The sequence below is a fragment of the Hypomesus nipponensis genome, chromosome 2, assembly GCF_054491055.1.
Source record: "Hypomesus nipponensis isolate SF chromosome 2, ASM5449105v1, whole genome shotgun sequence".
Lineage (NCBI taxonomy): Eukaryota > Metazoa > Chordata > Actinopteri > Osmeriformes > Osmeridae > Hypomesus > Hypomesus nipponensis.
In genome coordinates, this window is record NC_140362.1 from 16,059,418 (window position 1) to 16,072,348 (window position 12,931).

General features: G+C 50.1%; 1 protein-coding gene across 3 annotated transcripts in view; it reads right to left on the minus strand.

The window, feature by feature from the left end:
* Positions 1-12,931, minus strand: part of cdkal1 (CDK5 regulatory subunit associated protein 1-like 1) — a 158,612-nt gene that overhangs the window by 130,917 nt on the left and 14,764 nt on the right. For all 3 annotated transcript variants that reach the window (XM_084708551.1, XM_084708553.1, XM_084708550.1), the window contains exon 4: positions 6,757-6,841. In XM_084708551.1, the coding sequence (XP_084564677.1) occupies positions 6,757-6,841 (85 nt within the window). The remainder of the gene's footprint in view (positions 1-6,756; positions 6,842-12,931) is intronic.

Here is a 12,931-nt window from a genome sequence, read left to right on the forward strand (position 1 = left end):
GGTCAGGCCTGCCTTGGGCTCGCTGGGCTAACACAGCGATGAGGGGGGCGGGCTGAAGGCAGCCTAACACCCTGCAGAGTCTATACATGAATGGCCAATTCTGTGGTGTGAATCTACGTGGCATTCAGAAGGGTAGCTGGACAATCCTTAATGGATATCAAATAATCCCGAGGCTCACATCTGCAAAGGTCAGTGTTGCTGCGGTGGTGGTGGCTGTACTTGTTGATCTAAACGCAACATTCCTGACCTTACTGTCAATCAGGAATGTGTCCGAGTAATGGTAGTGCCAGCCAGGCCAAATACCATGTCTGGGCGTCTGAAGTGAAGTCCCCTGTACAGACCACCCACAGAAATGCCTGACAAGCCAAGGGTTCCTTCATTCTAAATACGCTTGCGTATGCCTGCCTTACAGCCCTGCTTTCAACTCTCAACCTCAATCAATTCTCCTGCCTCCATTTTCAACACCCCAGTCGCTCCTTCTGTGTAAATATAGCAGAAATGTAGATGTGTGTCGTGCGTCCTGTTTCAAGAGCAGGAGGGTGCTGTGGCAGAGTTTAGGAGGGAAGGGGGAACTGCGGGGGAGAGCAGGACGAGGGCAGGGGCGCCCCGGGAGACTGGCACCAGACAGTTTAACACCTCTCATGTGTAAATCCCTCCTCTTCAGACAAACAAGGGACCTGATCCAGGAGATGATTAACACTTGTGACAACAACAAAAAAGCCAGTCTGCTCTGTGTGTGAGAGAGTGAGAGAGAAAGAGAGATGGAGGAAAAAGAGATCGCCAAAGAGACAGACTTGACAGAGAAAGATAGATGGACTTCTCCATGTATAGCCTCCTCTGAAACGTCCATTGGTTGGTGGGCTGCAAATCCACCCCCCCGACACTGGGCCTGTGTGTACCGTCTATAGGATCCACCCTGCCATGAGTAAACATCATTTACATAACACATACACTGGATCTCCTCCAGGACTTCAAAGCGTGTATGTCCATCTTCAATTAACATTTTTTTTTTTTATCTCTCTCTTTGTTCATAAATATTAACGACCATATTGAAACAAACGCAAATGCCCGACAGGACTTTCAATTGAGACGAGTATAGGATTGTGCCCGGGCTGGTCTGTGGTGCGCCCCGACTGGCGTGTTAGTGGAGTGGGCTGGATGATTACACGGCGCTCTGCGGACGCCTCTCCTGCTCACTGATGCGAGGACTCCTCTGTTGAATAATGCTATGGATCAGGCCGACCCTTAACAAGGCGTCGGCGCTAATAGCCGTGTTAGCATTTCAACATGAAACCATTTGCATTCCCCTTCCATCGAGTGATCTACCCTGACCCCCTCGGAAGGATCCGTCGCTGGGGGAAGAGCTAGAGACAATGGTGGTTGGAGGTTTTCCACGGGTTCCATGTTGGTAGACAGGCCACACGCTATACTCTCATTAGCTAACCAGCAAAACGCATCGCTGCTGATTGCGGATAATTTCTCCTATTCTATTAAATCTGTGCAAGCCCAGAGCACAACGCAAACCCTGTATAATGGTGTTTACTAAGAGACACATGCAACCGTCTCTGCTCGAGCCTATGGGTGGCTGGATGGATGGATGGATAGATGGTTGGTTGGATGGTTACGAGGGAGCGAACGGGCAGCAGATGAACATGAGAAAAGGGAAGCCAGGGAAAGCCAGCCTGATCTCTGGCATAACATGTTCCGAAAATACGTACGGACGTAAGACATATAGAAAATATGGAATAACCCTGCTTGTCGAGCAGGTGTCGAATAAAGGTTAACAACTTCTGGAATGTCTCCTTGCGTGCGTGTGTGTGTGTGTGTGTGTCTTAAGTGCGACCCTCTGGAGACTGGGCCAGCTCCTAAGACACCAGGAGCAACACATCCTTACTGTTAAAGGCTAACACTGAAGGGCTGAAGTGCACCCCATTCTTTAGTCGGTTGTGAAGCCTCCTTCGTAATGTTCGCCGGCAGAAAAACTGTCACCCTGTTTGCGCTCTGGTAAAACGCATGCTAATGTCGCTAGCACCGCAGTAATCAACGACACAGTCGCCTCCTCCCCGCGGCATGCATTCCTCACACGCCATCTCTCCTAGACATCTCCCAGACTCTCTCTCTTCAAGCTCTTTCTCCCAGAAGGCCCCTTCCCTCCCTCTCTCCCTCTCTTAGCAAAGCATAAAAGACGGGGTGGCATTGTTCCGTTTTGCCTGAGTGTCTGAAGCTAATTAGAGAAGGTTACTGAACAAGATAAAAGATTGTTTCTTTAGGGGGAAACTTGGGATAGCTTCCAAAACATGTTGAACTCCTGGGCCAGACACAACAACCAATATCTCCCCCGCCACCTCGAGGAAAACTACACAGTGTGTGTGTGTGTGTGTGTGTGTTTATAACAGTGTGAAGACAGGTGCCATAATGATTGCAGACAGATACTGATGAAGCCTTGGTGGTTTATCTCCATAGCTTACACTGGGGACAACTAGAGAGGGATGAGTGAAAGGACAAGTAAAGGATTCTTAAAGGAACGATTCAAGTGAAGGATGCGTAAAGGAAGGATACAAGTGAAGGATGCGTAAAGGAAGGATACAAGTGAAGGATGCGTAAAGGAAGGATACAAGTGAAGGATGCGTAAAGGAAGGATACAAGTGAAGGATGCGTAAAGGAAGGATACAAGTGAAGGATGCGTAAAGGAAGGATACAAGTGAAGGATGCGTAAAGGAAGGATACAACTGAAGGATGCTTTGAGGAAGGATACAAGTGAAGGATGCGTAAAGGAAGGATACAAGTGAAGGATGCGTAAAGGAAGGATACAAGTGAAGGATGAGTAAAGGAAGGATACAACTGAAGGATGCTTTGAGGAAGGATACAAGTGAAGGATGCTTAAAGGAAGGATACAAGTGAAGGATGCTTAAAGGAAGGATACAGGTGAAGGATGCTTAAAAGATGAGCAGAGGTTGAGTGGAGAGAGTCTCATTGTACCAGCTGGCATCAGTAACCTCTCTGTCCTCGTCTGGCTCCTCTAATTACAGGATCTCAGGATCAATATGGGCAAACAGTGTGTGTACGTGTGTGTGTGCCTGTGTGTATATGTGTGTGTGTGCGTGCGTGCGTGCGTGTGTGTGTGATAGCGAACATGTCATCCATCAGTCACTAAGTGATCCCCACTTCGACACTTAGCAAAACTTCTGGCATCAATTACACAGTTTTCATCTCCTATCATCCGGTTTCTAAAGAGGAAGCTCAGCAATCTGAAAGAAATATGACAGCATTTAGATAAATCTAATAAAATAAACAGTGAATGAGGAAAGCTTAACCGCTGCAATTACTGCTTTTAATTAAGGCTTGAGCGGAACGCTATCATGTTCTTATTTATTGGTGTAAAATAAAACTCAATTTACTGAAGCTCAGCAGGGGGCTGCTCTATCTGGTTTTGGCTGGGTTCCTTCTCTCTCTCTCTCTCTCTCTTCTGCCCCCCCCCCCCCCACACACACACACACTTCTCATTATCTCCCTCATGTTCAAGTATGTTACCAAGCAACCCAACTCTTCTCTGTCCATGGCAGAAGCGCAAAGCCGTACATCTCTTCCAAACCTCAACTTCACACTGCAGCTGAAGAGTGATAGAAGGATGAATATCCCTGTCCTTTCTGTAGCAGGCAGACAAGGAGGAGAGGGGAGGGGAGGGGAGAGGAGAGGAGAGGAGAGGAGAGGAGAGGAGAGGAGAGGAGAGGAGAGGAGAGGAGAGGAGAGGAGAGGAGAGGAGAGGAGAGGAGAGGAGAGGAGAGGAGAGGAGAGGAGAGGAGAGGAGAGGAGAGGAGAGGAGAGGAGAGGAGAGGAGAGGAGAGGAGAGGAGAGGAGAGGAGAGGAGAGGAGAGGAGAGGAGAGGAGAGGAGAGGAGAGGAGAGGAGAGTGGACTAATCATTAATAGCTGTGTCAGTCTCTCCATTAGCCAGTGTTCCTGGTAAATGAGTTTAGAGCTCTCAGAGAGAATGCCTTGTAAAAACCTCCCAGACGTTCCTGCTTGGCCTACTGCAAACTATCTTTACACCTCATTACAGGGCATACTACCTGCACATGTGCGCACACATACACACACACACACACCAAGCCCACCACTCTCCCTCATTAGAGCACCGCTCCACCCCTCCTCCACCCACCATGGAGAACACAGAAACCGTGCCAACAAGCCCCCGATCTCCAAAAGTAATAAATATTGTTTTTGTTTCCTTCCTGAAGCGCTGATGGGAGAGTCCCCTGGTGGAGCAGAATAAACCTCAACTCATTTATTTAGCTGCTGATTGTCAGACAGGTGTGTGCTATAGCTGCCTGGGGGGCCATGGAGTAGGGGGCCGAGGGGCACACACACACTCACACGGCGCGCACACACACATCTCTCTAGTGCTCATCCAGACAATACACCCTCCCATACTTTCCAACTACCCGTTTTACCTTTGCTCTGGCCTCAGGAGAACTACCCTCCTTATGAGGAAAAGAGGAAATGAACGTAGGAGACAAAGGGGCCACATTAGCGTACTCAGATGTGTCCTAGGACACCTCCCCGTGCCTCCTACCCTCCAGGAACTCATATACCCACACTCTCATATATCGTTAATGACACAGTCAACTAAACCTTTCTCTAGCACTCCTCCAAAATCACAGAGGGGCCCGTCAGAGAGAGAGGCCCTGTGGGTCTCTTAATCCCTCTCTCACACACACACACACACAAACACACACACAGCACCATGGGCTGTAAAAGAATTGCAGAGTATTCCACTTAATGAGATGAGACTGCCCTCTAAAGACCACTTCTGAGAATGGGCAGCACACACACACAGTGTGCAGGTGGGGGGTCAGTCTGTGAAGCGAGCCCAGCAGTGTGGACAGGGAGACGAAGAACAAGGAGAGTGGCGAATCAGCTGTCTCTTTCACATCACATGACCCTGCTCCAGCCAACACTGGATAATAGACTGACTGTCCGTACTTAAACCAGTACTGTACTTCACCATTTGCTGTGTGTGTGTGTGTGTGTGTGTGTGGGGGGGGGGGGGGGGTTGGGGGTGTAAGGGTCAGCGTGTGACTGGGCACGCGGGCAGAGGGAGGGAGAGAGAGAGGGAGGGGTGGCAGCCGTGTGCCCGCATGTGTGGCCTTCCTGATCAGACTGTCTGGCTGTCACATACACCGACACACACACACACACACACACGCACACACAGAGGCAAGAGCAAAGGAGAAATACAGAGCCACACACACACACTATTTTTTGCACACAATATTTAGCAAGATCATGTGGGGTCAGGATATGAAGATTAGTCAGTGAGAGAGAGAGAGAGAGAGAGAGAGAGAGAGAGAGAGAGAGAGAGAGAGAGAGAGAGAGAGAGAGAGAGAGAGAGAGAGAGAGAGAGAGAGAGAGAGAGAGAGAGAGAGAGAGAGAGAGAGAGAGAGAGAGTGTGTGTGTGTGTGTGTGTGACAGACTTGAAGAGAGGCCAGGACTTGAATGGAACATTAATTGCATTAGCATGCCAGCAGCCTGATTGTGTACAGTTCTTGTCCCCTTCACTGTGCCCATTCCCCATTATCTGTGTATTCATTAGGCTTGACATTGTGCTGTATTTTCAGTTTTTTTTTGTCAATTTCTATTGAGAAAGCCATGAAAACAATAATGACAACCATTTGAAATCCTTGATTGGACAAGAAGAGATTTCAGAACATCTTTGACAGAACAACTGAACTCTTACAAATCAAACCAAAACGTCCTGAGGACTCATTCAGATAGAGACAAGCTAGGAAAAGGCCTGACAGAATTACAACCAAATTCATTAAAAAAACAACGATTCTCTGTTCCATTCTATAGAACAGAATACAACACTCCTAAACCTGTTACTCCAAGGCAGACAGGCAGACAGACAGACAGACAGACAGACAGACAGACAGACAGACAGACAGGCAGGCAGGCAGGCAGGCAGGCAGGCAGGCAGGCAGGCAGGCAGGCAGACAGACTCCCAGAGACAGACAGACACACCCAGGGCCTTGGGCTGTGGAAGGGCAGCAAAGGGTTAAACCCTTGTCACAGTCATAAATCATAGAGGGATCACACACACAAAAACCTTCTCCTGGGCACTGGGCTGATTTCTCCGCCTGCCCCTGACGCAGGGAAAATAATGAAAATGCTAAACAGTTCTTGGTTTAATCGCCGTATTTCTATGCAAATGAGCCCCCGCGTTCCGGGAGTTGTGGGCGGGGCTCCCCAGCGCCGGCAGATATTTACATGGTAGGCTGGAACCCAACCTTGGAGTCAATACAGGACCCATAATCACATTACCCTGCTGAGGGAGTGAGGAGGATGAAGGGGAGAGAGAGGGAGGAGGGGGAAGAGAGGGAAAGATGGGGAGGAGGAGGAGAGAGGGAGAGATGAGGAGGGAGAGGAGGAGGGAGAGAGAGAGAGATGGAGGAGGATGAGAGGAGGGAGAAAGGGTGGGAGGAGGGAAAAACGGAAGGAAAGAGGGAGGACGTGACGGATACAGTAACGCACACGACCACGAAACCATATCAACAACAAAAAAAGTGACTCTAGTAGAGACGAACCACCTGCTCTCTGGTTTACATCTGTGAGTCTGGCTCTCTGAGAGCAGGGCTTCTGCTCCTGGGCTGGGCTGGGTCAGACAAGGCCTGCGTGTGAACCCCCTGCCTCCAGGGTGTGTGTGTGTGTGCGTGTGTGTGCGTACGTGTGTGTGTGCGTACGCGTGCGTGTGCCCTTACTTGATGGAGTTTCTGAAGTGATCCTCAGCCGGGTTTTTCACGGTGCAGCTGTTCAGGAGCCAGAGATCAGCTTCTGACGCATCCTCTGGAGAGAGAGACGGGGAGACGGGGGGGGGGGGAGACGGGGGGATAAGGTCATACACAACATATACATTGCACATAGAACATGCCTCCATTGACACATCAGAACCCTTAGTTCTTTACTATGCACACAAGTATTCCATTTCCCCAATTACTGCAATTAAAACTACAGTAACCCCCCCTTCATACCACTCGACCCCCACACACACACAAAACACACACTCCTGCATATCCATGTCCAGTGGAGCGGAGAGAGACTGCGTGTGTGTGACACAGCTGGACCTCAGGGGGATCACGGCAGGCCCTGCCTTGCTGCCAGGAGAGATGGCACACTGTGTCATACATACAGTACACACACACACACACAGGGCAGGCTACAGTGTAAACCTAGCTCCATTACGCCAGGCTGAACCAGATATATCACTACTGATCCATATCCCCAGCCTCAGTCAAGCATTATCAGACCCCGCTCCACACACACAAACATGCGCGTGCACACACACACACAGGTCTGCATTAGTGAGCCCTTATATCTGGGGTGAGAACAACAGTTAGCAATGTTGCAACTGCGGGAGGTGACCCAACACTCACTGCTGCTAACAAACAAACTAATAAACGAGCCTCAATAGATGCTAGTCCTGAGGCAGTGAGGGGGGGGGGAGAGAGAGAGAGAGAGAGAGAGAGAGAGAGAGAGAGAGAGAGAGAGAGAGAGAGAGAGAGAGAGAGAGAGAGAGAGAGAGAGAGAGAGAGAGAGAGAGAGAGAGAGAGAGAGAGAGAGAGAGAGAGAGAGAGGAGAGGGAGACAAGACAGAGGGAGACACCCAATGGTGCAATACAAATGTTTTGTTTACTGAAAAGTCACAGAGGAACAACACTAATTTGAGTCTTCTCATCCTAGCATTTCTGTGTGTGTGTGTGGGGGGGGGAGGGGGTATGGGTGCCCCCAGGCATCCCCCCCCACCCCCCCCCCCCACCACCATGCCAGCTGTACTGTAACACTGTTCCCCTCTCGCTACACGTACACACAACCTGAGCCCCCCACCTCACAACCCTGCCCACGGGAGGTGTGCTACTCTCACACACACACACTCTCTGCCCCAGACAGGGAGTGGTCTCAGCTGCGGTCGACTCCTTCTCTGCCCCTGATGGGGTCCTACACTGTTACAACAACAATAACAACCTCCATCATCACTCCATCACTTCTCCACCATCCCTCCATCATTTCTCCATCACTTCTCCATCATCCCTCCATCATTTCTCCATCATCCCTCCATCACTTCTCCATCATCCCTCCATCATTCCTCCATCACTTCTCCATCATCCCTCCATCATTCCTCCATCACTTCTCCATAATCCCTCCATCCCTCTAATCTCTCCTTCATCGTCCCTTTTAACAAAAGTAATGGGGGAGATGGCTGATGTTGGGCCTGTGTGGCTGTTAGCCGTGTTTGTCAGTCTGAGCAGGAAAAAAAAACAGCTACAGTGGAAAAATGGATGGAAGGATGGAGGAAAGGACTGAGAGGTGGAGGGAGAGAGGAATGGAAGGATAGAAAGACAGAGAGAGGGAGCAGGGGAGCAGGGAACAGTTGTGACCTGAGGGGAGGAGCGTGAGAAATGAGCCAACTGCTGACTGGCCCCTTAGGCTTGGGGAGGGGGGAGGGGGGTGCAGGCAGCAAGGGAGGGAGAGAGAGAGAGAGAGAGAAGGAGAGAGAAAGGGGGAGAGAGAGATGTGTGCATATGTGTGTTTGTCCTTGGGTAACACAAGCAAAGAAGTGAGTCAGCATGCTCGAAAACCCCAACTCCCGGATAGTTCATTTGCATGAGCCAATGGCATGGTGTGTTTACAGAACACACTGTCTGCCTGGAGAAGCCCTCCAATCACACACCTGCTTTTATCTGGTGTACAGGAAAGGGTGCAGTTATACTGGTAACTGTCAAAGCACCCTCCCTGAAAACAGGTGTAGAAGAACACACACACACAGATGACTGGATGTCAGGTGTACCTGAGGCCCCTCCCTCTTATCAGCAGAGGAAGAAGGAGGGGCTACTGCTTCATACAGGATGCAGGTCTGACTGAACTGTAGTGACTGGGAGTGATTAGGCTCTCTGGAATATTCCAGACTGGCCCAGCTCTCCGTGAGCACCTTGTGGGCCTGGCATCTCCAGGCCGCTATGCTGCCTCGGACAGAACCACAGAGTTGCACTGCTTGTCCTCCAACGTCACCGGCACGCTGCACGAGCATCACTGTCGGAAAACATTTGTCCTGAGACATGGAAAGGGTCGGGTTGTTTCGGGTGACACACACTCTCTAACACACACACACACAAACTGATCCGGTCATGTGCCATCATACACACACAAACACACACACTTTACTCTACAATCCTGAGTCTGGCTCTCCTGAGCTTGTTTTGGCGGTACAGATACAGTTATGTCAACAAGAGAATAGTGGAGGACTGGTAGCTATGGTGATCTCCATAACAATGTTGTGACACAGTTGTGTTCCAGAGGTCAGCCGCTAGGTAGCTGCGTGTTCTTAAATGGTTTTGAGGCTGGATAAACCAGGTCAGTGACCGTGTATCCTTACCGTGATATGAGACATGACAGAGAGAGATGGGGGGGGTTTGCTTCAACTTTCATCAGGAGAGAGAGAGAGAGAGAGAGAGAGAGAGAGAGAGAGAGAGAGAGAGAGAGAGAGAGAGAGAGAGAGAGAGGGGGGGGGGAGGGGGCAGAAAGAAAGTGGAGTCATTATGCTACAATAGTTAAACCTAACAGACGTTTATGTAAAGTGTGTGTGTGTTCATGATCCTGACACACACACAGCTGAGTTAGGCCCACAAATAGGTACAGCATGCTGGGCCGTCCAGTCCGAGGGCTGTGACCCAGAACATTCTATCAGCTGTCACTGACCTGCTCCACATCAGGACAGAACAGAGATCTGGACATGCGCGCGCACACACACACACGCACACACACTTTCAGAGGCTGGCTGACTGGAACCTCCAACCTGCCAGGACTTTTAAAGCACATTTTAATTGGGTTCTTTCTTTGCCAGAGCATGGTTTGAAACTGACACACACACCTATTGAATTTAAAGAAGTAAATCTATTTTGCCTGCGTCTGATCAGACGCAGGCTCTATTTAGATATTCCAGCCGGAGTTTAGGCTTGTCACTTCCATGTATGTTCATCCATCCTTCCTACCCAAACACACACAAACACTTCGAATAGCTCCTAATGACTGAATGAATGTTTGTTAGTCAGCTTATCTAAATAATTGAGGCTTATAACCCAAAACAAAGACCTTATTATATATTTCCTGTGCGGGCTGGAAGAGATGGGGGCAAAAGTGAAAGAAAAACAAGCCCATGTGAGATAACGACATTGTTCTAATGAAGCCACTTAGCTAATGCATCTGAATCATTTGCATTGGCCAACGATGGAACCAAAGCTTCATGTAGGAAAGGCCTCCTGTTAGTAAGGCTGATGCAAAAGACAGTCAAACAACAGAAAAAACAAATTAGGAGAAATAAATTAACTGCTTTTGTGCGTGCGTGAGAGAGAGCGAGAGAGAGAGAGAGAGAGAGAGAGAGAGAGAGAGAATAGCAGAGCAGGAGAGAAGGAAGAGGAGGGTATCCTAGGGTGTTGATGGTCACCCTAGGGATCCAACCAATCATATCATTCCAGTTTTTTGATTGGCATGTGGACACAGAGGAATTATTACCCACTTCAATAACCACAACTGCTACTTTCATTTGGACTGTCTGTATGTCTCTCTCCCATGCATCTCTCTCCTTTTTTCTCTCCCTCTCAAGTCAACCATAAGCCTGATGAGAAAACTAGCCCTGAGGAGACACTAGGATACTGCTGTCCAACACTACCTTATGGAACACAACACACACACAGCATTGCCTCAGGAAGTCCTGCTGGTGTGAATTTCTTCAAATGAACCTGGTCACGTGCTGAGGTAATTGTGTCAATCAGAATTCTACAGGCGGGGGGAAAGAGAGAAGAGGATGCAAAGAAAAAAAAGATGGAGATGAAGGGGAGGGGGTGGTGAGACGCTCAGAGGAGGAGGAGAGCTGTACCACGGTTCTCTGTGGTTCTCCGGTTCAGTGGTGATGCCGGCATCAGAGCACTGTGGGCTGACTCCAGGCAACACAGCCCCGGAACAAGAGGCAGCCATTACTGGGATGAATATTCTAGGACTGCTGGAGGCTCCTTTCAGAACGCGCTCAATTCTTCATGAAAACATTTTGGAGGGTACACTACTATTGTGTTTTACGGAGGATGATTTCCGAGGAAATCAAAATTGTGTTCAAGGGGAGCTACAGGGAGCGGTGGAGATGGTGTAAGCTTACTGAGGAACCACAAGTGTTCTCAAGGAATCAAACAAATTACCACCGTTTTAGAAGGGTCTTTAAAATGATGTTCCCTGGTTGGTGTATTGATGACAGTGTCTTGGCTGGTACCTGTGCAGTTGAGTTTTTTATAACTCGGCACAGATCAGGCCTGGGCTGGCCTGACATTGTCTCGCTTTACATAGCCTGGCCTGGCCTAGCCTCGTCTGAACTGGCCTGGCCAGACCTAACCTACCTGACCTAGTCTGGCCCTTGCTATCCTGAAACGGCTCCATTTGTCAGACTAGTTCGTTTTTTTTTTCTTCATCTTGTCCTCGCTGATAGATGAGAGCTCTGGGCAAAGAAACCCCGGAGAGACGTAACCTGGCGTTGGCCCCGAGCCCCCATACTTCACAGGGAGCGTGACCCACTTTCCCTCCTGTCCCACCCCATGTCTCCACACACACACAATCACCCCAACCCCCCACCCCTAGCAAACCTTCTTCCAAGGTCAGAAGTGTGTGCGTGTGCGTGGTGAAGCGAGGAGAGAAGGATGCACTGGGATGAGCTAAGTATCTGCTGGAGGGCAAATGTCGCGCTCCGCAGGCATGGGCGGTCTCACTCAGGTCCTCCAAAGGTCTGCAGTCTCCAAACAGTCAACAACCCCCCCCCCCCTCCCCGTGTCATCCTTCAAACAGGGAGACCGCTTCCTCCGCCACACCGCACACTTCCTGTCAACACGTTACATCAGTGATGAGTCACAGGGTGTGGGCTTTTCTGTGTGAAGTTAAAGCTCCGTTTAGACCCTGTTGACACCCTGACTCTTTAAACCAAGTGTTTGGGTCTTAACACTGAGGATCAGCTGAGATTACAACCAGTGAGGCTTTAAACAGAGGGCTAACCCTGCCTGGCTCTCACAGGGAGAGCGCTGACTGTCCGTGACACCATCACGTCCTCGCGGAGGATGTGTTTACCCAGGGACTGTCTCACGCACACCCCCGTTTGCAGAGATACTGGAGGTTGGCTTCCTGATGTGTTTAGATATGAGGGTGACGCAGTCAGCTGACAAGAACCGAATTACAGACGGGCTCTTCACACACTCCTCAGAGATGAAGCTCCACAGACAAACACGGCCGCCTAAAAGGCCAGTTAACCTGAGGGGAATTCTGACAGGCTCGTCCAGTCGTGTGTGTGTGTGTACTGAGGAGCAGTGAGCATCTCTCTAATCATAGTTGATTGCGTCTGGTGTCATGGTTGACCGGCTGCAGGGGCCTCCCAGACAAACAGCCTTTGACAAGCCCCGGGCCCCCCCCACATTCTGTGACGTGGCACTCCCTGATTGGATGATGCAAGGCTGGCGAGCCTCACCTCCAATGATGTCACGGCCCAGTGGAGAGGAAAGGCACCCCCCACACACACACATCCCAGCACACGCACACACACACCTCCCTTCAAGTTAGGCCCGCCAGCAAGGCTGCCCACACCAAAGCAACAGCTGTCATTCACAGTCAAGACACCCCACCCCCCCAACCCCACCCTTGTCACCCACCCACCCACACTCTTGTGCATCTGCCCCATGGAAACAGAGATACAAACAGACCTCTCAGAAACACTTGTATACATCCAGGCCACATAATGTGACAGTGTTGCAGATGGTATTCTCCTGCTGGGCACACAACACCCGGAGTATAACTCTTCCCCCTCCTTCCTCGCTGTAAAACAACATTCCTCTCCTATCCTTCCCCCTAACCTACC